Source organism: Girardinichthys multiradiatus, chromosome 24, assembly GCF_021462225.1.
Source record: "Girardinichthys multiradiatus isolate DD_20200921_A chromosome 24, DD_fGirMul_XY1, whole genome shotgun sequence".
Lineage (NCBI taxonomy): Eukaryota > Metazoa > Chordata > Actinopteri > Cyprinodontiformes > Goodeidae > Girardinichthys > Girardinichthys multiradiatus.
In genome coordinates, this window is record NC_061816.1 from 10,272,030 (window position 1) to 10,298,321 (window position 26,292).

General features: G+C 41.1%; 3 protein-coding genes across 6 annotated transcripts in view; 1 reads left to right on the top strand and 2 right to left on the bottom strand.

The window, feature by feature from the left end:
- creb3l1 (cAMP responsive element binding protein 3-like 1) overlaps nt 1-5,681 on the bottom strand; it is a 40,335-nt gene extending 34,654 nt beyond the window's left edge. The window contains exon 1 of one of the 4 annotated variants that reach the window (XM_047355376.1): nt 5,242-5,681. In XM_047355376.1, the coding sequence (XP_047211332.1) occupies nt 5,242-5,352 (111 nt within the window). In that variant the 5' untranslated portion in view covers nt 5,353-5,681. The remainder of the gene's footprint in view (nt 1-5,241) is intronic. The other 3 variants (XM_047355374.1, XM_047355373.1, XM_047355375.1) reach the window with 3 other exon arrangements.
- Nucleotides 1-26,292, top strand: part of unc50 (unc-50 homolog (C. elegans)) — a 72,338-nt gene that overhangs the window by 30,649 nt on the left and 15,397 nt on the right. The window contains exon 3 of the mRNA XM_047355377.1: nt 17,460-17,542. The gene's annotated coding sequence lies outside the window, so the exon portion shown is untranslated. The remainder of the gene's footprint in view (nt 1-17,459; nt 17,543-26,292) is intronic.
- On the bottom strand, nt 17,969-26,095 carry zgc:110699 (uncharacterized protein LOC325371 homolog). Its single transcript, XM_047355380.1, has 8 exons — nt 25,418-26,095; nt 25,222-25,315; nt 23,883-23,939; nt 23,733-23,806; nt 22,125-22,260; nt 21,748-21,841; nt 21,582-21,653; nt 17,969-18,295 (listed from the first exon to the last, which is right to left on the bottom strand). Exons 2-8 carry the CDS (start codon nt 25,271-25,273, stop codon nt 18,187-18,189), a joined length of 594 nt encoding a protein of 197 aa, XP_047211336.1. The 5' UTR covers nt 25,274-25,315; nt 25,418-26,095; the 3' UTR covers nt 17,969-18,186.

A 26,292-nucleotide genomic window follows, 5' to 3' on the forward strand; every position in this document is an offset into this window, starting at 1 on the left:
CACCTTTATAAGGATTGTATTACCAAGGAGTCTTAAACTTAGGTTGTCTAATCCATGTAATGTCATAACATACAGTGGCATGAAAAAGAATTTGCCCTTTTAGACATTTCTTCTTACTTTAATGTTTCAGGTCAAACTATTTTTAATATATAGAGAATGTCTGGACACCAGTTAGTGACCTTTAACTCAAGTGTATTGGGTTATGTACCAGAACAACCAGCAAGTCCACCACTGAATGGCTCAACAATAAAACAAAATGAGGATTTTAGGGTGGCCTAGTCAAAGTCTGGACTTAAATCCAATCAAGATGCTGTTCATTCCCAAAAAACATGTTGGTGAGCATAGGTTTTTAGGAACGATTATCAGTTTTTTGCGTAGACTCACGTACTGTTTGTCTGATATATAAAATTTGTTTGATCTAAAACATTTTAATGTGACAAAACTGCAAAAACACAACAACTCTGAAAAGGGGCAAATACATTTTCAAGCCATTGTATGATGTATAGATATAGACTAATCAGAGAGTGTGGAAGGTATTACTGTGGGAAGATGACCTGGAAGTAGTTCTTTTCAGTATCAGTTATGTGTTTTATAATAAACTCAGAGCAAGCACAAGAGGTAAAATTATTTTTAAAAAGAAAGTGTAGATTTTAGGGAGTTGTAATTTATCCATCAAACTCTGTTATCAGACTTTTGGAAATGTTGGGTCTTTGTTTTCTAGAGAATACATAATTGATTGTTCTTAACAGATAGAAATGTCAACCAATCGTTTTCTACAATGACTTCTTTCTCACACAGAGGGTGTTATGTCACCTTTTGGCTGACATTCCCTTGGTTCCCATTAAGGATGCACCGATTGGGCCTTCCCCGGCCGATCCCAATTTCCTACTTTCCCCGAGGTCCAACCTGCCAGTTTCAGTTTTAGCAAATTAAATGTTTTTTTTTCCAAAAGACTAAGGGTGTATTCACACCAGGAAAGTCCTTTGGTCCGCTTGTTTGGTCCGGAGAAAAAGCGGACTTTATTTTTTTTTGTTTGGTGCGGTTTGTTTTCACATTGTACTTTTTGCAAGTGAACTATTACTTGTAAACAAAGCCACCCGGGTGACGATCATTGTTCCCATTGGACAGAAATGACAGAGCACAGACCCGGAAATTTGGGTAAACAGCTATCGACGTGCTGCATGCAGCAGCTCTGTTCTGCATATTTATGCCGTTATTACAGCTGCAATATTATTGTGAGAGTGAAGAGCGACGTTCTATTTATAAGTTTGGAACAGCGCGAATGCGTGCTGAACGCCGAAGAAGACGGTGTGCTCTGCGTGCCCGGTCCCACATGCCCAGTGTTGCAACAATCAGCTGGCCAAGTATGATTTGAGTATAACGTACACCTTTGCTATCGGCTACGTGGCTTGTTAAGTCCAAAGAGACGTACATTTTCTGCAGTTGGTTCGGGTCAGGGCTGGTTCGTATTCAGACCATAAGCCAACCGCATCAGAGTCTGTTTGGAAGCGACCACCTCAAAAAGTGGGTTGAGTGTATTCACACCTGCACAAAAGGTCCGGACCAAGGGGGAAAACGAACTCCGGTCCGTTTAAAGTGGACCAAAAGTGGCAAGTGTGAAAACACCCTAAAACAGATGAGGAAAAAGAAGGGAAAATGGCTACTGGGTTCTTTGATAGAAGTAGAATTTTGCGTCCATCAAGGATTGGAGGAATTACAGTATATCCTCAATAATGCATCAATGAAAGGTAACAAAAAATAAATATTTATCAGTATTTTATCGACCACTTTCTGATCAGAGTGAATCAAGTGCAAACTTTCTGATTCCAGTTTCTGGCCCATTGATTGATATATCTCTATTTCAAATATAAAAAAAATAAAAGGTAACCGTTTTGAAGTATCAATCCATCCATTTTCTTCCGCTTATCCGGGGTCGGGTTGCGGGGGCAGCAGCCTAAGCAGAGAGACCCAGACTCACCAATATAGTTCTTAAAGAGAACTCTAAAACGGAGATGGGAAAATGGGCCAAAAATCTCTGATTGGCCACCTCTGGTACAGTATATTAACAGTGCATTTAAAACTAGACATGAAGGCATTTCTCCTACTTCATTAGAGTTCAAAAACTTGGTGAAACTACAAATATAAACCTTACAATTACACTGATAATAAGGTTCTCTGCTAGAATAAACATCACAGAAAGATGATCATGCAGAACAAATTGGGACAGATAATGTGCCTGGAGACTCCCACACAACAGTGCTGTTACAGTTTCTACATCATTATTTTGTTTCTGGTGACTCTGGCTGCAAGAACATCTTGAAAAGGAGACAGAAACAGGCTGCACATCCTTGAATACTGATAATGAGACATCTTCTCCCATTTACTCAGTGGTACAGCCCAGCTTAGTGGCTTCACAACAGAGTGGACTACTTTATTTAGAATAGAGAAAGGGGAGGTTTACACCACAAGCAGACAGCACGGCTGACTCACTGACTAGAATAGAGGTCTACCTAAAGAAAAAACTTGCTGTGTTTAAAAAAGGAAAAGGCTGGGGAACACAATGTGGAAAAAGAAAGAGTGAGGAATAGGAAACTGAGACGGAACGAGACATTCCTGCTGACATTGACCTCTCAGTGTGGAGCACTTCTCAATCTTTCCACCTTAACGTCATTAATCAAGATCTCAAAGCTCGGCCAAGCATGGCATGTACTGAAAGCATGGGCATATGCACGGGGCGGCAAATTTGAGTAAAAAAAGTCAAACAAAATTGTATAAAATTATCTAATTGTTCTTGTTTTAAATAGAAAAGAACAATTAGTCCTACTGCAATCATAATCTAACATATTGATATATAATAATATTAATATTCCACTATTTATTTCATAGTTTGGTTACACAGACGTCAATAAATATACAGCTTAAAGGTGTGTTCATTTTGCATGGTTTAATTGCCTAATGTGCAGAATATAAAATATTTTGCTGTTCATCTTTTAGTAATACAATTACAACAAGTTGATATTAGTAGGTTACTTCAGACAATCCACTTGGGCCTGCAGTCCCCCTCTAATAGCTTGCTAACTATAATTTTAAAACAGCATTGCCTTAATGAGAGTGATAGGTGGCACTCCTTTAGTTTCCACATCATATTTTTTGCAACGGGTAACACTTCTGAAGGACTGACAGCAACAGGTGGGGGAGGGCCACCACTGCATCATTGCATGCTCCATAAAGACAGAGAAAACTGGCACTTACTAGAAACCAACCCATGATTACATGGGAATATCCTGAACTTTGTACACCTTATGGCCGAAACAGAGAGCAAAGTGGATAGAGAAGGGATGAATTGCGGTGTCACAGTTTAGGGGTTTTATCTGAGTTTAATCTGAGTGTACATGCAAAGGAATTGCAGCACTTTCTATTCATCAGCCAACATGTGGTGATTGTACTGATCAAAAAGCATGACTTTGTAAAAATACATCCTGTTTTGCATTACAGTTTCTGCTCATGTAGTGTATTATGTGCCTAAAGGTAATAAATAATCTATTAAATAATTGTTTATACCTTATAATTTCAGTAAAAAAATGAATCAAAATTTTGTAAAGATTTCTGTTTATTAAAAACATAATTCAACACATATACCTAGAAGAGTTGCATTTACTGTGTAAATGTTATGTGTATTGCAGACCCTGAAGGGTTTAGCTCTGAAAAATTTGCAAACATTAAAATAGTTAAAGTTTAAGAGATTTCTGCTGAAGAGGATCAAATTCAGTATCCAGTAAGTTAAAAGCAATGACCCCTTGTGAACATTTTAGAAAACCGGATATGATTATTACACTGGGGTCAGTGGAGAAGTGCGGTGTATTTCCTTGTTTATGAGGCGTGTAGTTTAAACTCACCCTGGTATCTGAACGTCACTGAGATAGATTTGATCCATGCTTTAATCTTTTAACTGTAGATGTTTTATTAAAGGTAGCGGCAAGTATTTGTTTCAGCTTTGCAGCAGAGTGGGTGCAGTTATTAGCAGTATTCATTAAGACTGTTTTGATTAAATTGTAATGTTCTAAAAACGGTAAAAGGAATTACAAATCTGAAGTATTTATGATTACCTCAATGTCTTGACTCCTGTTTTTCAGTTTAAATGTTGTTTATAGCTCAAAGTTCAAAGCCTACATAAAGGACAACGTGTGTGGATGATTTTAAATCTTCTCCCATTCATTACAATGGGAACACATTTTTAGAAACGGTTCACGGTTGCTTTGTTGCTGTGCACCAATGAACAATTTAACATTACAGTTTGGTTCATCTGATTGGTTAACCTGCACAGCAAGTCCACTACAGGCCAATCACATTGATTACAGCAATGTTAGCTCCACCCACTGACTTAGAAGAGTAAAGTCTTGGAGATACCTCGATGTGGGTCCATTCATGAGCCAGTTCTGGCCTCTGCATGACCAGAGCTGCCTTTTATACTGTTGCTGCAGGCAGTACTCATTTTAAATAGTGAACGTCACTGCTGAGAACATCTGTCTGTATTCAACAATTGGTAGCAAAAGAAGAAATTAAGAACTGGAACATTTGGTTTGTTTTTTTTGTTTCTTTTGTTGTTTCTTTGTTTTCTCATCTTATATATGTAAATTAAATTTTTGGGGGGAATATTTTAATAGGAGCTCCATAGTGCTCCATCTGTGTCCCTTGGGCAAATAAATGCTCATTAAAGGTTCCAATACAAATGTTAAGTGTGTGCATACCTTTTCTATTTATGAAGTGGCTGTTTCAGCATGTATGCAGATTGGATTATTTATTTTTTTGCTGTTGGGGAGTGGAGGGGTATATTACATTACACAAAAATGTATGCATAAACAAAACCATAAACACACAAAATGTCCAGGGCCCATGGAGGGATTTTGAATATTAAACTATAAAGTAGTGAAAAATATTAACAATGAGGTGTCCTGCTGAAGGAAAAAAGCAACACCTGCCAGTTGAACACGCAGGTTAACCAGTAACTCGCCAGCTTTAGTTGGTGCTTCCAGTCTCACCTATTAGTTTGCACAATAAAACACACATGCACAAGGTCTGAAGCCCGGATGTGAGCCAGGATCTCATAAATCCACCGCCCTTCTGAGGTCCGGCTCCGGGCGGAACAGTCGGTGCGGGGGTGCGTTAATTCAAACAGAACTGATTTCCAGGAGGAAGACATATAGACAGACAACCAGTCAGCTAATGAGACTCACAACTCACCACATTAGTGAGAAAATCACCGTCGCTGAGTTCCTCCAGATCCAACAGGTTGGTTCCTCCGGAGGAATAGAGTTTCTCCGCTGTTAAACTGTCTAAGATAGACTCCATCATGACTGTCTGGGTCTGTCTGCTGCTCTTTAAAGACAGATGGACAGAAGAAGTCTTCAAATCAACTCATTAAAAATAATACAGTTTGTTTTCAGACGGCTCCAGCTCTGCGGATGTGAACGCCTCCTTTATTTAGATGAGTTGAGTCCGGCCGAAGCAACTTGTCTCGGTGTCAAGCGTGAAAATGTGGTGATTTACGCATCATTTCTCGTCTTTCCTCCTCACTGCAGCGGAGCCGCTCTCGTTCATCTGTTCTCCTCTCAGCTCGCGTGCGCTCCCAGCCACGCGCCAATGAATATTCAATGTAGCCCTGCCCCGTGACGTCAGATATTTAACACCATGATAAAATAATCTGCGTGCGCTCCCAGCCACGCGCCAATGAATATTCAATTTAACCCCGCCCCGTGACGTCAGATATTTAACACCATGATAAAATAATCTGCGTGCGCTCCCAGCCACGCGCCAATGAATATTCAATGTAGCCCTGCCCCGTGACGTCAGATATTTAACACCATGATAAAATAATCTGCGTGCGCTCCCAGCCACGCGCCAATGAATATTCAATTTAACCCCGCCCCGTGACGTCAATTTTGGAAGTTTGAGGTAAGTTATAAGCAAAATAATTCTTTAGCCAAATGCCAGAAAAAATAACCGATTTTTGCATTACTTTTGTTAAATTCAGATGTTTACATACATGAAGATTACAATGGATATACAAATTTTAGGAAAACCCAGAAATCTTCTGCTATTAATTAACAACATTTGAATCAAATTGAAACACGCCTGCCACCAGTGTGGTTCATCCTTTGGTACAATTTCCAGATTCCTGAAGGTGCCATGTTCCTCTGTTCAAAGAAGTATGAACACCTTGTGAAGACACTGACGTGAAGCAGGCACTATCCACAGTGAATGAGTTATTTACCAACATAGGCTGAAGAAGCCATTACTCGAAAGCAATCCAAAAAGCTAGATTACAACTTGGAAATGTGCCCAAATGCAAATGTAAATTCTGGAAGACATGTCCTGCGGTCTTATGATACTAAAATTGATGTGTTTGGTCTTAATAACCATCTTTATATTTGGAGGAAAAATAAGGAAGATTGCAAGCCTGAGAACACAAACCAAACTGTGAAGTATGGTGGTGGCAGCATTATGTTATGTGGATGTTATGCTGCATCGTAAAATAGATGGCATTATGAGGGAACTTTATGTGGAAACATTGAAGTAACATCCTAAGACATCAGCCAGGAAGTTTAAGCTTGAGTACAAATTGGTCTTCCAAATTGAAGATGACTAGAGGCATGCAGTCAAATTAATTACAAAGTGGCCTAAGGACAATAAAGTTGATGTTTTGGAGAGGCCATATTAAAGCCCTGGTTTCAGTCCTGTAGAAAATGTGTGTGCAGAGCTGAAAAGGTGTCACCACAGGTCAAATAGAATTAGATTTTGACATGGGTACCAGTGATTTTGGGCCTTTGCTATTTAGTACCTTTGTAGCTTTGTGGCTGTTTCCCACTCTGCAATTGGAGCCGTATACCATGTGTCAATTAGTACCAACCATGTGGCAACGTGTGCTTTTGATTTTTATGTGCATTCTGTGGTGTAAATATTTAAAAAGTCAGTTTTAAATCAGTGATTTACCTAAGTATGTTTGGTTGGGGGCTGCATGACGGTGCAGTTTGTATCACTGTTTTCCTGCAGTGTTTACCTGCAACCTCATCCTGCAACCTCATCCTGAGGTTATTCTTTATAGTGTTTGCATGTTCTTCTTGTGCATGCTTGAGTTCTCTCTGGGTACTCGGGCTTCCTCCTGCAGTCCAAAAAAACGACTATTAGGTTAACTTGTCTCTTTAAATTACCCTTAGATACGAGTCTCTGTGCATGGTTATTTGCCCTATGTGTTTCTGTGTTGCCCTGTGATGGACTGGCAACATATCCAGGATGTACCCTGCTTTTCGCCCAATAACCCCTGGAGATTAGCACCAAAATAAATGGAAATCAGGTAAAATTTTATGTTTTCAAAAAAATTATATAAAATTTTATTAAATCCTTTGCAGGTTTTAAGCATTTCTATCAATGTTTACCCCCATAATTCATGAAAATTCTTAACTACAAAGAAACATTAAATGGTAGGCAATAGTTTAAACAAAGAGGTACTTGATAATTAAAAGTTACATTTAACATTCCCTAAATGTTTAGAGAACTGTAAAAATGAAGGTCAGTAGAACATCCAGGGACCGTCCTTTGTTAGCAGGGTAGGTAATACCCAGTTAATATCTGCCAGTCCACAGATGCTGTTAGCAGAGATTCATTTATTTGTTCATTCTTGTTCTACATTTTTAAATGAACCTATAAGGCAGAATATGAAGTTGATGATAAATGAGTGTATAGTGGTGTGTAATAACACCATATCAAAAAGGATTACCATTGTCACGGAGGACACCTTCAACTGTAAATTATAAATTTAGACGATAACTCAAATCAACTCGCTGTTTTATTTAATAAACATGGGTTGCATTATCAGCCATGTTTGGTCAGACCAGATCATTCCTATATTAGTTCGATTTGATGCTGAACACTTTTAGCTCATCAGTGATTAAACTGGCACACCAAAACATTTTGTAACAATCAAAGCAATCAATCCCCATTGGATTTTATATATTGTATAAACCTTGAAGATCATCAACTTTGTAACATTTGAGATCCATCCATTCCTTGTTTAAACCTGCTTACCGTTGCAGGGTAGTTTCTCCATCGGTCATTGGGCAAGAGGCACAGTTTGCCAGTTTATCACAGGGCGATACAGAAATACACAGGACAAACAACCATGCACACACACCTCATAGCTAAGGCTTCAGTTCTTTGGATGTCCACCTTTGACCTCGTTAAAGCAGTTCTCCATTATACTCAGTCTAAGCTGGTACAGTGTAACACTAATCTGAAACCACGTATTCCTGTTTATGTTCTGATCATTGCAAGAGTTGGTTTTCTGTTAGTCTTATCTTACTGTTTCCAAGATGCACAGAGCTGCTGTCTGCATGATGACTCACTGGAGCAACAGATGCATCCCGGTACCGTCAGGATTAAATATGGAATAGATAGGTGCAAACACACCCTCCATTTCTGCTACCTGTATGACCCCTTCTCTTTTCCAATGGTTATAATCAGTCTGACAGAGAGAGGTATCCCAATCCTTGTGGTTTTTAGTATAACAATGACCATCAGTGGGACCCTTTGTGGGGTGCCTTGAGACGACATTGTTGTAAATAAGCGCCGTTTAACTAAATAATCTGAACTGAAACTATCTGTGTAGTTATGCTGCTATAGGCTTAGGCTGCTGGAGGACATAATGACCACTTTCACCCTCTTCGCTACATTCTCACACTACTCTCCAATGTTGCATTGTTTGCTCTTATTTCAGCTTTTAACTTTGTTCTCTCTTTTCTCTTCCTAGAAGCTACACCTGGCCTGGCTCTGTGTCTGCCTGTGACACCTTTCTGGAGAGGGGAATTCTCCGAGCTTCTGCTGGCAACAACTTAATGCTCACCCTCTACCGATGACCCACATGGCCCTGTCTTTTAGTGTTTAACCCTTTCTCTCTCCTAGACATGGAAATTGACTGAGCTTTTACTGTAACTAATTATATGTGCTCTCTTTCAGACTCTAACCTTGAAAACTGGCTCAGAGTTTATCTGTTCTTTCTTTCTAGGTGAAACGACTAAAGGAGCTATATCCATTAACATTTACTTTTCCTTCCCATAGAAAGTACTCCTGGATCAGTGCTTCTTTGTTCTCTTTGTGTCTCTGCTCTGTTCTCTCAAACCCCCCGTCGGTTGTGGCAGATGGCCGCTCACACTGAGCCTGGTTCTGCTGGAGGTTTCTTCCTGTTAAAAGGGAGTTTTTCCTCTCCACTGTCGCTACATGCATGCTCAGTATGAGGGATTGCTGCAAAGTCAACACCAGTGACTCTCCACTGTCTCTACATGCTCATCTGGGAGGAGTGAATGCTGCAAGTCACTGACTGGATGCAATCTGCTGGGTTTCCTTAGATAGAAAAACATTTTATCCAATTTGAATAAAAAGCTAACTCCGACTGCACTGTTCAATTGTTAGGATTAATTGGAATGTATGTACCTGACTGTTGTGAAGTGCCTTGAGACAACATGTGTTGTGAATTGGCGCTATATAAATAAAACTGAATTGAATTGAAAAAATTTGATCAATAAAATGAAAGAATCTACTACCAACGCCTGGGGCAGTGTTGTGAAAGCATCTGTATTAAAGGAAAGGAGAGATACGAATTAGGGATAATAAATATCTTTTTTTAGCCACATTTCTTACCTGTAGTTGCAGCATAAATAGAGGAAAATGGTCCTTTAATAGTCAAAGCGAATGAAATTGAGCAGTCATTCCCCCAGGTGTTGCTAATATATGAAATTTATTGTATTTTACTAATAATGTTTTTATTTCAGAATCAGAATAATCTTTATTGGCTAAGATTTTGTGCACAAACAAAGAATTTGACTTTTTTTAAAGCACTTACAGCATACAGACATTTAGTGTAAATATATCAACTTCAGAAGAAAATCAAATAAGGATGAAGGAACATGTATTTATGTATAGTCACTTTTTTTAATACATATAAAGGCAGGTTGTGGTAGTGCAAATATTCTTATTTTGTTTCCCACCAGGGTAGCTCACTATTCTGGCTGTAAGTGTTCATCAGAGAAACAGCCTGGATTTTGCAAACAGTGCTCTGTAGCGCCGACCTGAAGGTAAAAGTCTAAACAGTTTGTGTCCAGGATGTGTGGGGTACTCGTACTCGTCGTCTTCCACTTATGCAGGACCGGGTCGCGGGGGCAGCAGACACAGCAGAGACACCCAGACGTCCCTCTCCCCAGACACCTCCTCCAGCCCCAACGGGGGGAGCCCAAGGCGTTCCCAGGCCAGCCGGGAGACATAGTCCCTCCAGCGTGTCCAGGGCCGTCCCCCTGGGCCTCCTCCCGGTGGGACGTGCCTGGAACACCTCCCGAAGAAGGCGTCCAGGAAGCATCAGGTATAGATGCCCGAGCCACCTCAACTGGCTCCTCTCGATGTGGAGGAGCAGCGACTCTCTCCGAGCCCCTCCTGGATGGCTGAGCTCCTCACCCTATCTGTAAGGGAGTGCTTCTAAGGGAAGCTCATTTCAGCTGCTTGTGTTCGGGATCTCGTTCTTTCGGTGATGACCCAAGGTTCATGGCCATAGGTGAGGGTAGGAACGTAGACCAACCGGTAAATCGAGAGCTTCACTTTTCGGCTCAGCTCTCTCTTCACCACAACGGACCGGCATAGCGCCCCCATTACTGCGGCAGCCGCACCGATCCGTCTGTAAAATCTCCCACTCCATTCTTCCCTCACTTGTGAACAACCCCGAGATACTTGAACTCCTCCACTTGAGGCAGGAACTCCCCTCCAACCTGAAGAGGACAAGCCACCCTTTTCCGGTCGAGTACCATGGCCTCTGACTTGGAGGAGCTGATCTTCATCCTAGCCGCTTCACACTCGGCTGCGAACCGCCCCAGCGCATGCTGTAGGTCTTGGCTAGAGGGGGCCAGCAGGACCACGTCATCTGCAAAAAGAAGAGACGAAATCCACTGGTCCCCAAACCAGCTCCCTGCCGGCCCTTGTCTGCATCTAGAAATCCTGTCCATAAAAGTTATGAACAGGACCGGTGACAAATGGCAGCCCTGCCGGAGTCCAACATGCACCGGGAACAGGTCCGACTTAGTGCCGGCAATGCGGACCAAACTCCTGCTCCGCTCGTACAGGGACCGGATGGCCCCTAAGAAAGGCCCCCAATTCCATACTCCTGGAACACCCCCCACAGGGCACCACGAAGGACACAGTCGAATGCTTTCTCCAGGTCCACAAAACACATGTGGACCGGTTGGGCTAACTCCCATGAACCCTCGAGTACCCTGTAGAGGGTATAGAGCTGGTCCAGTGTTCCACGGCCGGGACGAAAACCACACTGCTCCTCCTGAAGCCGAGGTTCGACTGTCAGCCGGTCTCCTCTCCAATACCCTGGCGTAGGCCTTACCAGGGAGGCTGAGGAGTGTGATCCCCTTGTAGTTGGAAAACACCCTCTGTTCACCCTTCTTATGAACAGGGACCACCACCCCAGTCTGCCAGTCCAGAGGCACTGTCCCCGGCCGCCACACAGTGTTGAAGAGGCGTGTCAACCATGACAGCCCCACAACATCCAGAGATTTGAGGTACTCAGGGCGGATCTCATCCACCCCCGAAGCCCTGCCACCGCGGAGCTTTTTAACCACCTCGGTGACTTCAGCCTGGGTGATGAAAAAGTCCAACCCCGAGTCCCCAGCCTCTGTTTCACCAGGGAATACTTGATGGCAGGATTGAGGAGATCTTCTAAGTACTCCTTCCACTGCCCGATAATTTCCTCAGTCAAGGTCAGCAGCCTCCCACCCCCACTGTAAACAGTGTTGGCGAAGCACTGCTTCCCCCTCCTAAGGCGCCAGACGGTTTGCCAGAATTGCTTCGACGCCAACCGGTAGTCCTTCTTCGTGGCCTCACCGAACTCCTCCCAGGCCCGAGTATTTGCCTCTGCCACAGCCCGGGCCGCGGCACACTTGGCCTAACGGTACCCGTCAGCCGCCTCAGGAGTCCCACAAGCCAACCACAGCCGATAGGACTCCTTCTTCAGCTTGACAGCATCCCTTACTGCCGGTGTCCACCACGGGTTCTGGGATTGCCGCCGCGACAGGCACCGTAGACCTTACGGCCGCAGCTGCGGGCAGCAGTATCGACAATACATACAGAGAACATGGTCCACTCGGACTCTATGTCTCCAACATGGGAGTTGAATACAACCCTGGCCAAGGGCTCCGCCAGACGTTCCCAGTAGACGTTTTCATGCGCTTGGGCCTGCCAAGTCTGTCCGGCTTTCTCCTCCTCCAGCGGATCCAACTCACCACCGGGTGGTGATCAGTGGACAGCTCAGCCCTTCTCTTCACCCGAGTGTCCAAAACATGCGGCCGAAGGTCTGATGATACGACAACAAAGTCGATCATTGACCTCCTGCCTAGGGTATCCTGGTCCCAAGTGCACTGATGGACACCCTTATGTTTGAACATGGTGTTCATTATGTACAATCCGTGACTAGCACAGAAGTCCAATAATAAAGCACCACTTGGATTCAGATTGGGGAGGCCATTCGTTCCCGATCACGCCTCTCCAGGTGTCACTGTCGTTTCCCACGTGGGCGTTGAAGTCCCCCAGCAGAATAATGGAGTCCCCGGGAGGGGCACTATCCAGCACCCCTGACAGGGACGCCAAGAAGGCCAGGTACTCCGCGCTACCGCTCGGACCTTAGGCCGAAACGACAGTCAGAGACCTGTCCCCAACCCGAAGACACAGGGATGCGACCCTCTCATCCACTGGGGTAAACCCCAACACGAGACGGCTGAGCTGGGGGGCGACAAGCAAACCCACCCCAGCCCGCCGCCACTCCAGAGTAGGGGGGGCTCCCCAGCTTCACCTGTAGCTGATGGTCATTCAGAAGGCTGGTGATTAACTGACAGGTGGAGGCTGGCACTGTGAGCTGGGTGAGCGTCTGGTGGAGGATTTCTGAGTTTATGGTCTTAAAGGCTGAGCTGAAGTTCACAGACATGTAATACCACAATGTACCAGAGCTTTCCTCATCTTTTTACTCTGAAACAACTTATACACATTTTCTTCAGTGATCTTTAGTGCAGGGAGGGGGTCAGAGGAGAGGGAGTTGTTGGTGGGTGGTACAGGTAGTCCTTAGTGTTGAAGTGAGGTGTAAATGGCTGGTTTTCAAGCCTAATCACAGCATGGAGGGACAGACTCCTGTGGCTAGTAATGGCCTCCAAATTGTAGCTGGTATCATGAATCACTAAAGTAGTCGAAGTAGAACAAACCAGAGGATGAAAACAGACTCAAAACACAGGATGTAGAGAGTAAGTGAAGTTTATTCTTAGTGTAGCCTTGCCCAGGATCATAGGTTGGTGTTGTCCAGGAACCAGGGGAGGAGGACGGAATCCAGGAATCCAAGGTGAGAGTGCTGATGGTGAGTATATTTACAGTGCAGTCCTTAGGTGAGTATTTACAAGGTGCAGGCAGGCAGGTAGGTAGGTAGGTAGGTAGCCGGGCAGGTAGACAGACAGGCAGTCCACATAACTGAGGTTATGTTCCAGCGAAGACCTGTTCCAGCAGCTGCCTTAAGAAGCCCAGTGAGCTCATCAGGAGATGAGCTTCAGCTGCTGATAACGAGCTGCCAGAACCAACCAGGAGAAGAGGAGCTGAGATCCTACAGCTGGGTCTTTAGCTGGAAAGTTGTTTTTTAACATCTCCTTGTATCTTCTCTTGGCTATCATAATCTCCTCGGTCAACTTGTTTCTTGCCTGCTTATATATGGTGGGCCCTGTATAAGCAGGAAAGAAACAAGTAGTGTTTGCAGTTTGCCCCAAGACATCTAGAGGACACTGTGATCATATGGAAGAAGGAGTTCTGTTCAGATTAAACCAAAATTAAAGTTTCTGGTTTTCATGCAAACCAGGAAGTTTCCATTCAAAATACTGTCCTAGAAAACTAACACCGTAGGTCCCTGAACACCTAACCCCCAAAGTGAAATATGGTGGTGGCAGCATCATGCTGTAGGAAAGCTTTTCTTTGGATGGGAAAAGGTAAAGCAGGTAAAGTTCTATAATATTTTCTTCCTAGGCATATCCAGAAGAAAACCGGTTAGAGGCTAAAAAACACTTCAAACTGGTGACGAGATTCACATTACAGCAGTAAAATGACCCTAAACAGCTAACTAAAGCTGCCATGGAATAGTTTAAATCAAATTATGGTAATGAGTTAGAACGGACCAGTCAAAAGTACAGGGCTAAATCCAGCTGAAATGCTGAGAAGTGGCAACACTTGAAAATGTTTGCTGAGCAAGGCGCTGTGCTGAAAGGCATATTTTTAACCAGTTTCAGTTGGCAAACAAAGCCTCGTTAGGGTTTTACTCTGTGATTTAGATTTGAGGCCTAAGAGGATAGACTGAGGGCAGGATTCAAGTTGATGATTCTTGTCAAGATTGTCCATAAAAGGGTCACTGAGAATGATGTAGGGAAGCTAAATGACAAAGAATCGTCGTTCCTCTTCGTGTTAATTTCTCCAATTTCAGTCTCACATTTTCCCCTTTATCTTATGATCCGATTCCTCCATCTTCACTTCCACGCTGTCTTGTTTCACCCTATGCCTATCAGCTTACAAAGGCGTCTCTCCCCAAGGGACAAGACGTCCTTATTTTTTCCCACACACACCTCGGTGTTGTATAACTGAAGTGACCTTTAGCAATCTGCAATAATTCCCACCAGAACCTAATAAATGCTGAGAAAAGACTGCGTTTGTTATGATGGAGAAACAACAGGTACAGGTGAGTTTTCTCAGCCAAATATTTAGCAGATTATAACTATTTTCTTCAGGTTCTCTGACTTTCTTTATAGTTTTGTTTTTTGATCTTGTCTCTCTTCTCTCTTCTTTTGGTGACTGAAACCAGTTTTTCAGCCTGCTTGACAAACATGAAACATGACCCAATGGTGGCTGAATCCATCACATTTCTGATTATCCCCCCTGAAATATGAACAAGAATCACTGATCAATGAATATACAAATGATGATAAGGACAAAGAATGTAACGTGAAGGATGAACAACCGAACCCAAAATAAAAAATGTTAGACAAACACCGGAGCTATGCTTAGCTGATAAATGCTGTTGGTTCATCACCTTTGCAGTAAATGTTCCTGGTTGGAGGTGAGTTTTTACAGCTGTTCTAAGAAAAACAGATGTGTGATTCTGTGGGACATGAGGCTGATGAAAGGGGTTAAACAAAACCATGCTTTTAAAGCTTTTCTGTTCTTACTGCAGCCTTTTAAATCATCTTTGGAGCATGTTTTAACAAATCCATGTCATCAATTGTAACTTTAGAGCATTAATTAGGAGTTGATGTAACCCTTTAGAGAAAGATAAAGTAAAATCAAAAAGCAATTACAGTTGTATTCATTCATTCTTTTTTTAATATGTAAAACAAGGTATAATTATGTTGTTTCAGTGAATCAAATCACTTTCCTTTCCAGAGTTAAATAAAAAAACGATAGATCAGTGAAATGTGTAAATATTCTTGCTACCCACATCATCATTTATTTTTTGACAATGAGGATGCAAAGACCTTAAAGGAGATCTTTGGTAGGAGAAACCTATTTTGAATCCATCAATTAGGATTTCACCAGCTGATATTAACTGGTGCTGATAACAGGATTGCTCATTGAAATCATTTCAGATTTGTTTCCAGATTTCAGCTGGTTTGTTGGCATTTTGGGCCTTTTTAAAGCTTTGTTTCTGCTCAGTACTTATTCCTTGTGTCATTCCACTCAGTTACACATAACTTAATCTCTACCTATTTGTTTTACTTTGTATGTGTGAATGTTTGTGTTGTTACTGACGTATGGTGCAAATTCAGTATAAATAGTCCCTTTAAAAATATTTTTGCTGAAAATGAAAGTGTTCAATACTTATTTTAACTGTTTTATTTCCTTCCTATTGATTTGTTAATTTGATTGTAATCTCAGTTTTGTTATTTAATCCAAGGCTAAAGATTAATGATTGGCTGTTTATCTTTTGATGTTTGCTGTGACCCTCAGCTTCTGATTGGCTTTCAGTGTGATGATGCAAGTATGACTCATCCTCTATTCTGAGCCCAAAACTAAGCTGACTAGGGGGGTCCTGACCTTTTGTCTCCCTGGTGACTGCCCTGATGTCATCACCTCTTGTTTATCAACATCCGTTTCGCTTTTTTTCTGCTTCACTGGTCTGTTCGGGTTTGTTGCACTTCAGCCGAGGGGTTCAGGAAACTGCTCTCAGAGGTGGAGGATGTGCAGAATATGTGCATCTAAATGAGAGTCAGTGACAGGCTGTCTGCTCCAACACATTGTCCCTATCAGACAGTTACCACTAATACAAATTACCTCGTTAACAGGCTTTAGTAGATTCACTGTCACGCCCACTTATGGTACTGAATATAAATTTATACATTGACATTTTATTACCTTTGTCATGCAGCTTTTACCATCAAAGTACGGATTAGAATCCCCCCACCTATAATGTCTTTAAGCGAACTACATGATGGGCAAAACCAGTTATTTAACTTAATCTGATGTTATACAGGGACATTTAAATAGAATGTTGTATAATATATTTGCTAAAACAATGGCTATTTACAGAATGCTGGATTCAGGCATATAAAGGAAAATTGAGTGGAAGGAAAAACTGTAAACAAACAACAATGATCACAGCAACATTTAGACAACACCCCATTCAAGAAATAATTCATGCAAAAGAACCCAGACTCTTCTCTTCATCCAATCAACTCCCAAGACATTATATTTAAAGACCTTCAACTCGGAAATCACTGCTCGTTGTTAAGTTTCGACCCTCCTCCTCCCCTTTCTCCTCCATCTGGCTCCCCAATTCCTTCAAACTTCTTCAGGCCACTCCACCACCAGGATCGGATTCCCCGGGGGGGAAGACATCTAATTCTAATCCTAAAATGCCCTTACTAGCTCTCGTCATCCTCAGAGTATACTTCTTCCTCCAGGGTCCGCGCGCCTAACAGATATTTTTTATTAATAAACCTGCTAATCATAATCTTGTTGTTTCCCTCCTTTGTGAGTTTTTCCAGGTTGAAATGCTTAAAATACAATATTCCACATGTATTGAATCAGCAACTATCTGCATATATTTTTTTAACATGTGTGTTTATATGTACAACCAAAAGGCCATGTGGTTTGCTGGTTGGTGGTAACAGGGTGGAGTAACTGACGTATAATAAATGGCCATGGGGGTGAACAAATTTGTAGAGCAGCGGGTGAGCACACCTCCAATTTTCTATAACAAATAGTTAGACTGTTCACTCATTGTGGTTTCAATAAAAAAAGATCAAACTTTTGACAAAGAAACCCCAGAGTTTTTTCCTTCCCTGTCAGGATTCGTCTCATTTTCTGCCTTTCACCGTCTTCCCTCTCCCTGTCTCGTCCTTTAGATGTCTGGCTGTGATCATAAAGTTCAGAAGTTCAAAGAAGGGCAAGACGCTTGCGAGGGACGCTGTCGAGTAGTGCCAGGACGGTAATGAAAGCCAGCTTCATTCTTTACATGCTGTTAAATCATCTGTTCTGTTCAAGCAGCTGTTTTCCTCACAGTCCCACTGCTGAACTTTAGCAGCAGGTTCACTGCATGGATTTTTAGATTCTTGTGCTTCTTTTTAAATAATGTTACTGAGATTATGAAATTGGCATCATCATCAATTAATTCCAATAATTAACCATATGATATTACAATTTTCTTTATTTCAGGAGTTTAAAAAAATAATAAAATCTCACATTTTACTATACAAAAGTATTTAAAGAGTTAGAATTAAATTACTCCATCGGTGTCCAAGTATCTGGCTAAAAAAATGCCTGGTAAGATGGGGGGGAAGGATTCTGCTAATGAAATGACTTGACTGTGCTGCCCTCTGTTGGAGAATCACATAATGGTACAACAAGCAAATAATCGTGTTTTACAAAATTCTTTATTGGAAAAGACTCTAAAAGGAAAAATATATACATATTTATCCTTACAGCACAAATGTATCATCGATAATCCTGCTTTTTCTTTATAAAATTTTATTCTATACAGGTTTTTTTGGCACATCTTTACTACCAAGTCCAGATAAAAAATCACTTATAAAAACAGGGTAAAAATGTTTCCAGCTGAACGGTTTGTTGCTGTCACCACTGCATGGTCTTTGAGCGTGTCAGCTTCCTGGTCAGAGCATGGCGGACTGTCAGCATGTAGGAGCGCCTGTCAGGTAGGGGGCGCTGCTGATCCAGCACCAGCCTATCACAAATCAGACAACATATGAGCTACATCAGAGCAGGCCAGAGACAAAAGCAATCTAAGTTGTTGCTAAGCTCTACCAAACCATCAGAGGGCCCCCTAGTGTGCTTAAAGTCTGACTTAAAATAGAGAACTAAAAAGTAGAGATTAGGAAGATATGTTTAGTTATTAAGGAAAAACGGCCCAAACCAACCTGACCTTGTTTGGCAATGGAAGTTTTACATTTTAAAGCATGAGTGTCCAATTTAAGGTTATGCCACAGCATTTTATTTGGATATAGGTCCAGACTTTGAGTAGGCCACCCCAAACACTTTATTTTGTTGTATCAGTTTGTTTTTGCAGGTATTCGGAGGTTGTTTTGACTGTTGGTATTATAAAATGCTGTTTTAACGGGACACAAAACGTGACACTTTTTCTTGTTAGTCCAGAGAATATTTTCAGAAAAGTTTTGGGGGTCGCCAAGATGTTTTTGGCAATGTGAGACAGGCCTTTGTGTTCTTTCTGGTCAGCTGTGGTTTTGGCCTTTTTTGCTCATTTTCTTTGGTAATCTTTAAAAACTGTCCTCAACTCAAGTAAGTGAGGCCTGCAGATGATGTTCTGTGTTCTTTTCTGACCTCCTGGATGAGTTGTTGAAGTGCTCTTGGAGTAATTTTGGGAGGTTGGCCACCCTGAGAAGGTCTACCACTGTTCCAAGTTTTTTTCCATTTGTAGATTATGGCTCTCTTTGGGATTCACTGGAGTCGTACAGTCTTTCAAATGGCTTTGTAAATCTTGTTAGATTGATAGAGGTTAATTACTTTATTTTACATTGATACTTACATTTCTTTAGGTCGGAGAATGATGTGTTCCTTTTAAATTCTTTTAGCCTACTTCATGTTGTCAGATTGGTTATATTTAAGGTTTTTACGATCCTGGATTTGGCTTGTAAAAGTGGTGTGGGTTCTTTTACATAGAGCCAGGTTAGTATGGATAGCTTTATTCCCCTCAATAGATAAAATCCTAATTTTGAAATTGCATTTTGTATTTACTCAGATTATCTTTCTCTGATTTATAACATTATCTGTCTGATGTGACAAAAGAGTAAAATCTGAAAATCTGTACATTTTGTTTTACACAGCACTGTAACTAATGCAATGCTTAAGCTGTCATGCAGCCAGTTTAAGGAATTTGTTTGTGGTTTTTTATGGAAAATACAAAAACAAAAAACTATCAAACATGGTCAAAATTAGATATGATAGCTTAGGGCACCTCTGAGAAACACAGAGCAGATTTGCAGAACCCCACGTTATGATCCTCTGAATTGTCCAGCTGTTTTAAGAGACATTTAAAGTACATTATATGATTTATTACATTATTAAGCCTAGCGGTTGAAATACAGGTCCTTCTCAAAATATTAGCATGTTGTAATAAAGTTCATTATTTTCCATAATGTCATGATGAAAATTTAACATTCATATATTTTAGATTCATTGCACGCTAACTGAAATATTTCAGGTCTTTTATTGTCTTAATACGGATGATTTTGGCATACAGCTCAGGAAAACCCAAAATTCCTATCTCACAAAATTAGCATATTTCATCCGACCAATAAAAGAAAAGTGTTTTTAATACAAAAAACATCAACCTTCAAATAATCATGTACAGTTATGCACTCAATACTTCTCACTAAATTAGCATATCATTAAAAGGGTCTCTAAACGAGCTATGAACCTAATCATCTGAATCAACAAGTTAACTCTAAACACCTGCAAAGGATTCCTGAGGCCTTTAAAACTCCCAGCCTGGTTCATCACTCAAAACCCCAATCATGGGTAAGACTGCCGACCTGACTGTCCAGAAGGCCACTATTGACACCCTCAAGCAAGAGGGTAAAACACAGAAAGAAATTTCTGAACGAATAGGCTGTTCCCAGAGTGCTGTATCAAGGCACCTCAGTGGGAAGTCTGTGGGAAGGAAAAAGTGTGGCAGAAAACGCTGCACAACGAGAAGAGGTGACCGGACCCTGAGGAAGATTGTGGAGAAGGGCCAATTCCAGACCTTGGGGGACCTGCGGAAGCAGTGGACTGAGTCTGGAGTAGAAACATCCAGAGCCACCGTGCACAGGCGTGTGCAGGAAATGGGCTACAGGTGCCGCATTCCCCAGGTCAAGCCACTTTTGAACCAGAAACAGCGGCAGAAGCGCCTGACCTGGGCTACAGAGAAGCAGCACTGGACTGTTGCTCAGTGGTCCAAAGTACTTTTTTCGGATGAAAGCAAATTCTGCATGTCATTCGGAAATCAAGGTGCCAGAGTCTGGAGGAAGACTGGGGAGAAGGAAATGCCAAAATGCCAGAAGTCCAGTGTCAAGTACCCACAGTCAGTGATGGTCTGGGGTGCCGTGTCAGCTGCTGGTGTTGGTCCACTGTGTTTTATCAAGGGCAAGGTCAATGCAGCTAGCTATCAGGAGATTTTGGAGCACTTCATGCTTCCATCTGCTGAAAAGCTTTATGGAGATGAAGATTTCATTTTTCAGCACGACCTGGCACCTGCTCACAGTGCCAAAACCACTGGTAAATGGTTTACTGACCATGGTATCACTGTGCTCAATTGACCTGCCAACTCTCCTGACCTGAACCCCATAGAGAATCTGTGGGATATTGTGAAGAGAACGTTGAGAGACTCAAGACCCAACACTCTGGATGAGCTAAAGGCCGCTATCGAAGCATCCTGGGCCTCCATAAGACCTCAGCAGTGCCACAGGCTGATTGCCTCCATGCCACGCCACATTGAAGCAGTCATTTCTGCAAAAGGATTCCTGACCAAGTATTGAGTGCATAACTGTACATGATTATTTGAAGGTTGACGTTTTTGTATTAAAAACACTTTTCTTTTATTGGTCGGATGAAATATGCTAATTTTGTGAGATAGGAATTTTGGGTTTTCATGAGCTGTATGCCAAAATCATCTGTATTAAGACAATAAAAGACCTGAAATATTTCAGTTAGTGTGCAATGAATCTAAAATATATGAATGTTAAATTTTCATCATGACATTATGGAAAATAATGAACTTTATCACAATATGCTAATATTTTGAGAAGGACCTGTATACTGAATGCAAATAGGCATTGTTTCCGTAAAAATAAGAAAAAAATAAAGACAAAGAAACTAAAAACCATCGTGTCTGCATAAGATTTTAGTGTTGTATTTTGATCGAATCATATGATATACAAGTCTGGTAAAATGTAGAGTCAAAATGTTTTAGAAGCTAGTGTTAAAATAAAATACAGAAATATACAGAAACAAACCTGATGAGCTGAAAAACTGCTGCTTCCACTGATAATGCTGCTTCAGCGACAGACAGTTCTCTAAAACCACATCTATACAGTAAGAAAACACAGTAAGAAAATCAGCGGGGAAATTAAAGTGTTTGTATTTCTAAAAAGCAGTTTCACAAACATAAGCATACGAAACCCTAAATCTTTGGCGAGTCTCTGTCCCTCCTCTGCTGTCACCTTTCTGCCGATTTCCAAATCTGCCTTATTGGCTACCAGCACTGTAGGAAAAACTGACACACAATAAAATGGCAATAAAACAACAGTGAGCAGAAGGATGCCTTGGCATGCAGTCTGCCTACAGCGCACAGAACTGGACTACCAAACAAGGAATGTGTGTCAGCTCCAGCTGTTTATGTGTGTAGGCGACAATAGACAGATGTCAGCCAGAGACTCACTGGAGGGCAACACTGAGCGTTCTTATAGAGACCTGATCTAAAGTCAAGGCAGGGACAGCAACTTGTATGACTTCATGCAGCAAAGATGGAAAATTTTTTGATCAAGATTAATTTTTACCAAGACTTTGTTTGGTTTTGTCGATGAGGGTCTTAAGTTGAGGGATCTCCAGAAAGCTGGAACGCTGAGTGATGGAGTAGAGCAGTAGAAAACCATCAGCCCAGCGAATGGAGGACTCAATAGAAGCCACAGAGCTCTGGAGCAGAATGTGTCATAAAATACAACAATTAAACCATTGTTTGCTTTATATAGAAGCCTCAGTTCAGAGATATAGTAAAAATACCTCAAATGTCTGTATCCTAAGTTTGAAGCCACGTGCTTAGCTTAGCATAAATGCTAAGAGGAAACAAGACGCTAGATTTATAATTACAATCCACACACACACCTCCAAATTTGATTATGGTTTTAGTTTTATTTCTGGAGATTTTACCCATTACTCAGTCAGTGAGATTTAGAGGCTGGTGGAAGTAGATAGGCATTTTGCTTTTAATGCGGAGACTACCTAAACATTTAACTAGCCTCCAAACTGACCTGGAAACAACATTTTCCACTAACCCAAACCCCAATAGTCAAAATGATGCCATGTGTTTACAAAGTAACAATAGCTGCAGAATCATTTGTCTTTTCAACAACTAGAAACACAATATCCAATATGGCTACCCCTTTATAAAAAGTACTGATTGGCATGATGTCATTCAAAATGCTAATTTAGACTTCCAAAGCATAATAAGTTATTCAATTTCACAGCACAGTGGTATTATTTATAATTCATTAAAGTTGAAGACCTTTAGCACAGAACACACTGATTTGTAGATGTATGTTTTCAGGCTGGGGCTGCATGGTGCCGCAGTTGGTAGCACTGTTGCCTTGCAGCAAGAAGGTCCTGGGTTCGACACCCGGCCAGGGGTTTTCGGCATGGAGTTTGCATGTTCTCCCCATTCATACGTGGGTTCTCACCGGGTACTCCGGCACAGTCCTCCCACAGTCCAAAGACATTAATTTAAATCTCTCTAAATTGCTCTTAGGTGTGTGTGTGTGTGTGAATGAGTGTGTTGCCCTGTGATGGACTGGCGACCTGTTCAGGGTGTACCCCGCCTCCCGCCCATAGACTGCTGGAGATAGGCACCAGCTTCCCTGCGACCCACTATGGAAGAAGCGGTATAGAAAATGACTAACTGACAGTTTTCAGGCTGTAAATTCGGGTGTAAATTTCTTCTGCTGTTGACAGCAAACATAATGAACAAGTGATATAACTTGATGTATTCCTACAGTAAAAAAAATAGTCCCAGAAGATTTAAAGCAAGTTTTACATAAACAGAATCTTAATCAGTGCAGGGTTTACCCCATTGCCATTCCAGATCACCAGTGGTGGATTATATTTTTTAAACTGATTATAAACTGATTATTTTCAAACAGTAACATATTTAAATAATAAGAGAACTAAACTCCTTGAAGGCACATCTGGTTTAGTACGATTTAGTTAGAATGGGGTTTAACTAAATACAATACAGTTTTACAAAGATTGCTGTACATTCTCAGGATACATATAGTTACATACATTTTTCCCCTAAGTACACCATACAACATATAAAACAGTTAATTTTCACTTTTCAATAGATGCCCTGTTTTTTTTGTTGTTTTTTTTTACAAACAAAACTCAAAACCGACCTTACAAGGTAAATCCAAGATCTCCAAATCAACAGTTTCCTGGTCCACCGTCCGATTACATCTGTATGTCACCTCTGCAGAAATACCTTAGTTATTACTTTATGCTGTTATTTAGCCTTGTCAAGAATGAAATATGTACTGGAAACTCACCCTTTTTATGGTCGTATTCGCCTATAAAACGCTTCGTTATAAAGCGAACACACAGTGCTGGAGACACAAAACAGACTTATTCACTTCAGAGCACCTAGCCCGAAACTCAGCACATGTTGACAGATGTTTCTTGCACATGTAAAGTAGTGATTCTGATGGAAAAACACCTTGAGACAGGATTAAAAGTCAAACGAAAATGAGAAATCAAATCAACCCAAATAAACAGTAGAGTTCATACAAACTCTGAAGAAACCTCTAACAGGTTAAATGGATTTAAACAACAACAAAACGATAAATTGAGAGGAATAGGAAACTGTAAGGCAGTGCATTACAAACTGAGATAACAACAGAGAATTCCTCTGAAAGAAACACATTTAAAGAAGAGTACTAATGCCACAAACACACAAATTACAGATTATAGATTGAAACAAACGAATACATCCAAAACAGCACAGAATTATCCAGAATAGGGTATCTTGAGCTTTTTCATACTTTGACACTCGCAGATTTCCCTGTATTCTATTGGTATTTTATTCAATAGATCAACACAAAATACTGCATCATTGTGAAGCGTTACATAAATGATGTGCAGATGTGATGAAAGTGTAGCAAAATATGAACGCTGCACATTATATTCAACACACCATCCCTACAGTCAAACATGGTGGTGGAAGCATCATGCTGTGGGGTGATGCTTATCATCAGAATGGACAGGGAAGCTTGTCTGAATTCATGCAAATGCACAACGCACTCTTCAGATTTTTAATGCGTAAAACATGTTAAAACCATGTTTGATTTATTTTTTTTAACATTAGAACCGGTCACTGCTTTGAGTTGGTCTATTGTATGAAACCATAATAAAATACACTGTGGTTCGTGGTTGTATCGTGACAAAATGTGAACAAGGTCAATTTGCGAGGCGCTGTAGATGCAGGACGACAACAGTGACAAAAAACAGCTAAACAGATGCAGCATCATGACAGGCAATAATAGAAGAGATGGGAAATGAACACTAAAATACTTTGGTTAACATGCACAGAAAAGCTAAACTCTGCACTATAAAAAGCCTGTAACAAAATTAGATTGGAAACATGTCCTCCTTGAGGTGGTTTTGTTGCCATCTATAACACAGGTCATTTATAATGTCCATGCTCACACTAACCTGACAGGAAGATATTAGTGGGTTAACTTCAGATGTGTGCCAAGTTTTCATTTTTCTCAATCCTTTGAACCACGACCAGAATTTATCCCTAAACGTCTACTGAATTGATTCAGGAATATCCGTGCATCCAACCTACTTTCTATTTCCCCCCCTTGAGTTTGACATTGTCTGCTTTACCTGTCTTTCCAGTGTTCTGAGCTCCCAGAATGAGGAGCTTAACAGGAACCATTTCTCTCAATTTGTTCACTGCTTTCCCCAACAAAAAAAGGTCCTTTAGGGGAAGCAAAATAAAGTTACGCACCACCTTTGAGAATTACAAGCAGCCCAAGATAATTTAATACTGGCACACAAACGTTATGTAGCATCAACTTACAAGAAGTCGAGACAGAAAGACTATCAAAATATCCAGAGGAGTAAAGGAAAAGCAAAAGTCTGCCTGAGATACTAAACAGATTAGGAACGGAGAGATGTGACTGTCTTCTCTCCTCCAGCGTCTGTGTGACTCTGCAGTTGTGTTTGGTTTTAAGAGGTCTTTCTCTGCGAACAGGATATGACAAGAGCCATTTGTCTAAAGGAAAGAGGTCCAAGTCCAAACGCTTATCTTATTTTGGCTCCATTAAAGAAACATGTATACCTTTGCAGTGAATTAGAACCATCCAGAATCATTACGTCGTATACTTATGACCTTTTGTAGTTTTGACTGCTCAGGCCACAGGAAATTGCCTTTTTCTCATTATTATTATTGTTACATAATTATTAGCCAATTTCTTTACATATTTTATACAAAACTTGTTTTAGAATATTTTATGAGGTTTAAATCAAGTCCTAACTATTATTACCGAGGAACAGCCAACCTCTGTTATAGTGTGTCACCCAATTTATACACAGTCCACTATTAAATGGACCGACTTTATTTAGCACTTTTCTAGTCATACGGACCACTTAAAAGTGCTTTACACTAGAGCCACATTTCCCCAATTGTACTCACACTTACAATACGCAGATTCGGTCGGCAACTTGGGTTTAAATGCCTTGCCCAGGGGCACATCGTCTGGTGGCAGGACCTCAAGGACAAATTATGTAGTTAAGAGGCACTAAACCAGAAACGTACTTTGACTAAGTTTTTTCAGTCATCATATCAAGTTTCTGACATTATTCCTGCTGCAAAACTAACAGTTTTTTAAATATGAAATATTTAAACATCAGGTTTCTATTGGTGGATGAATGCTAATTAAATCAGATAAATAT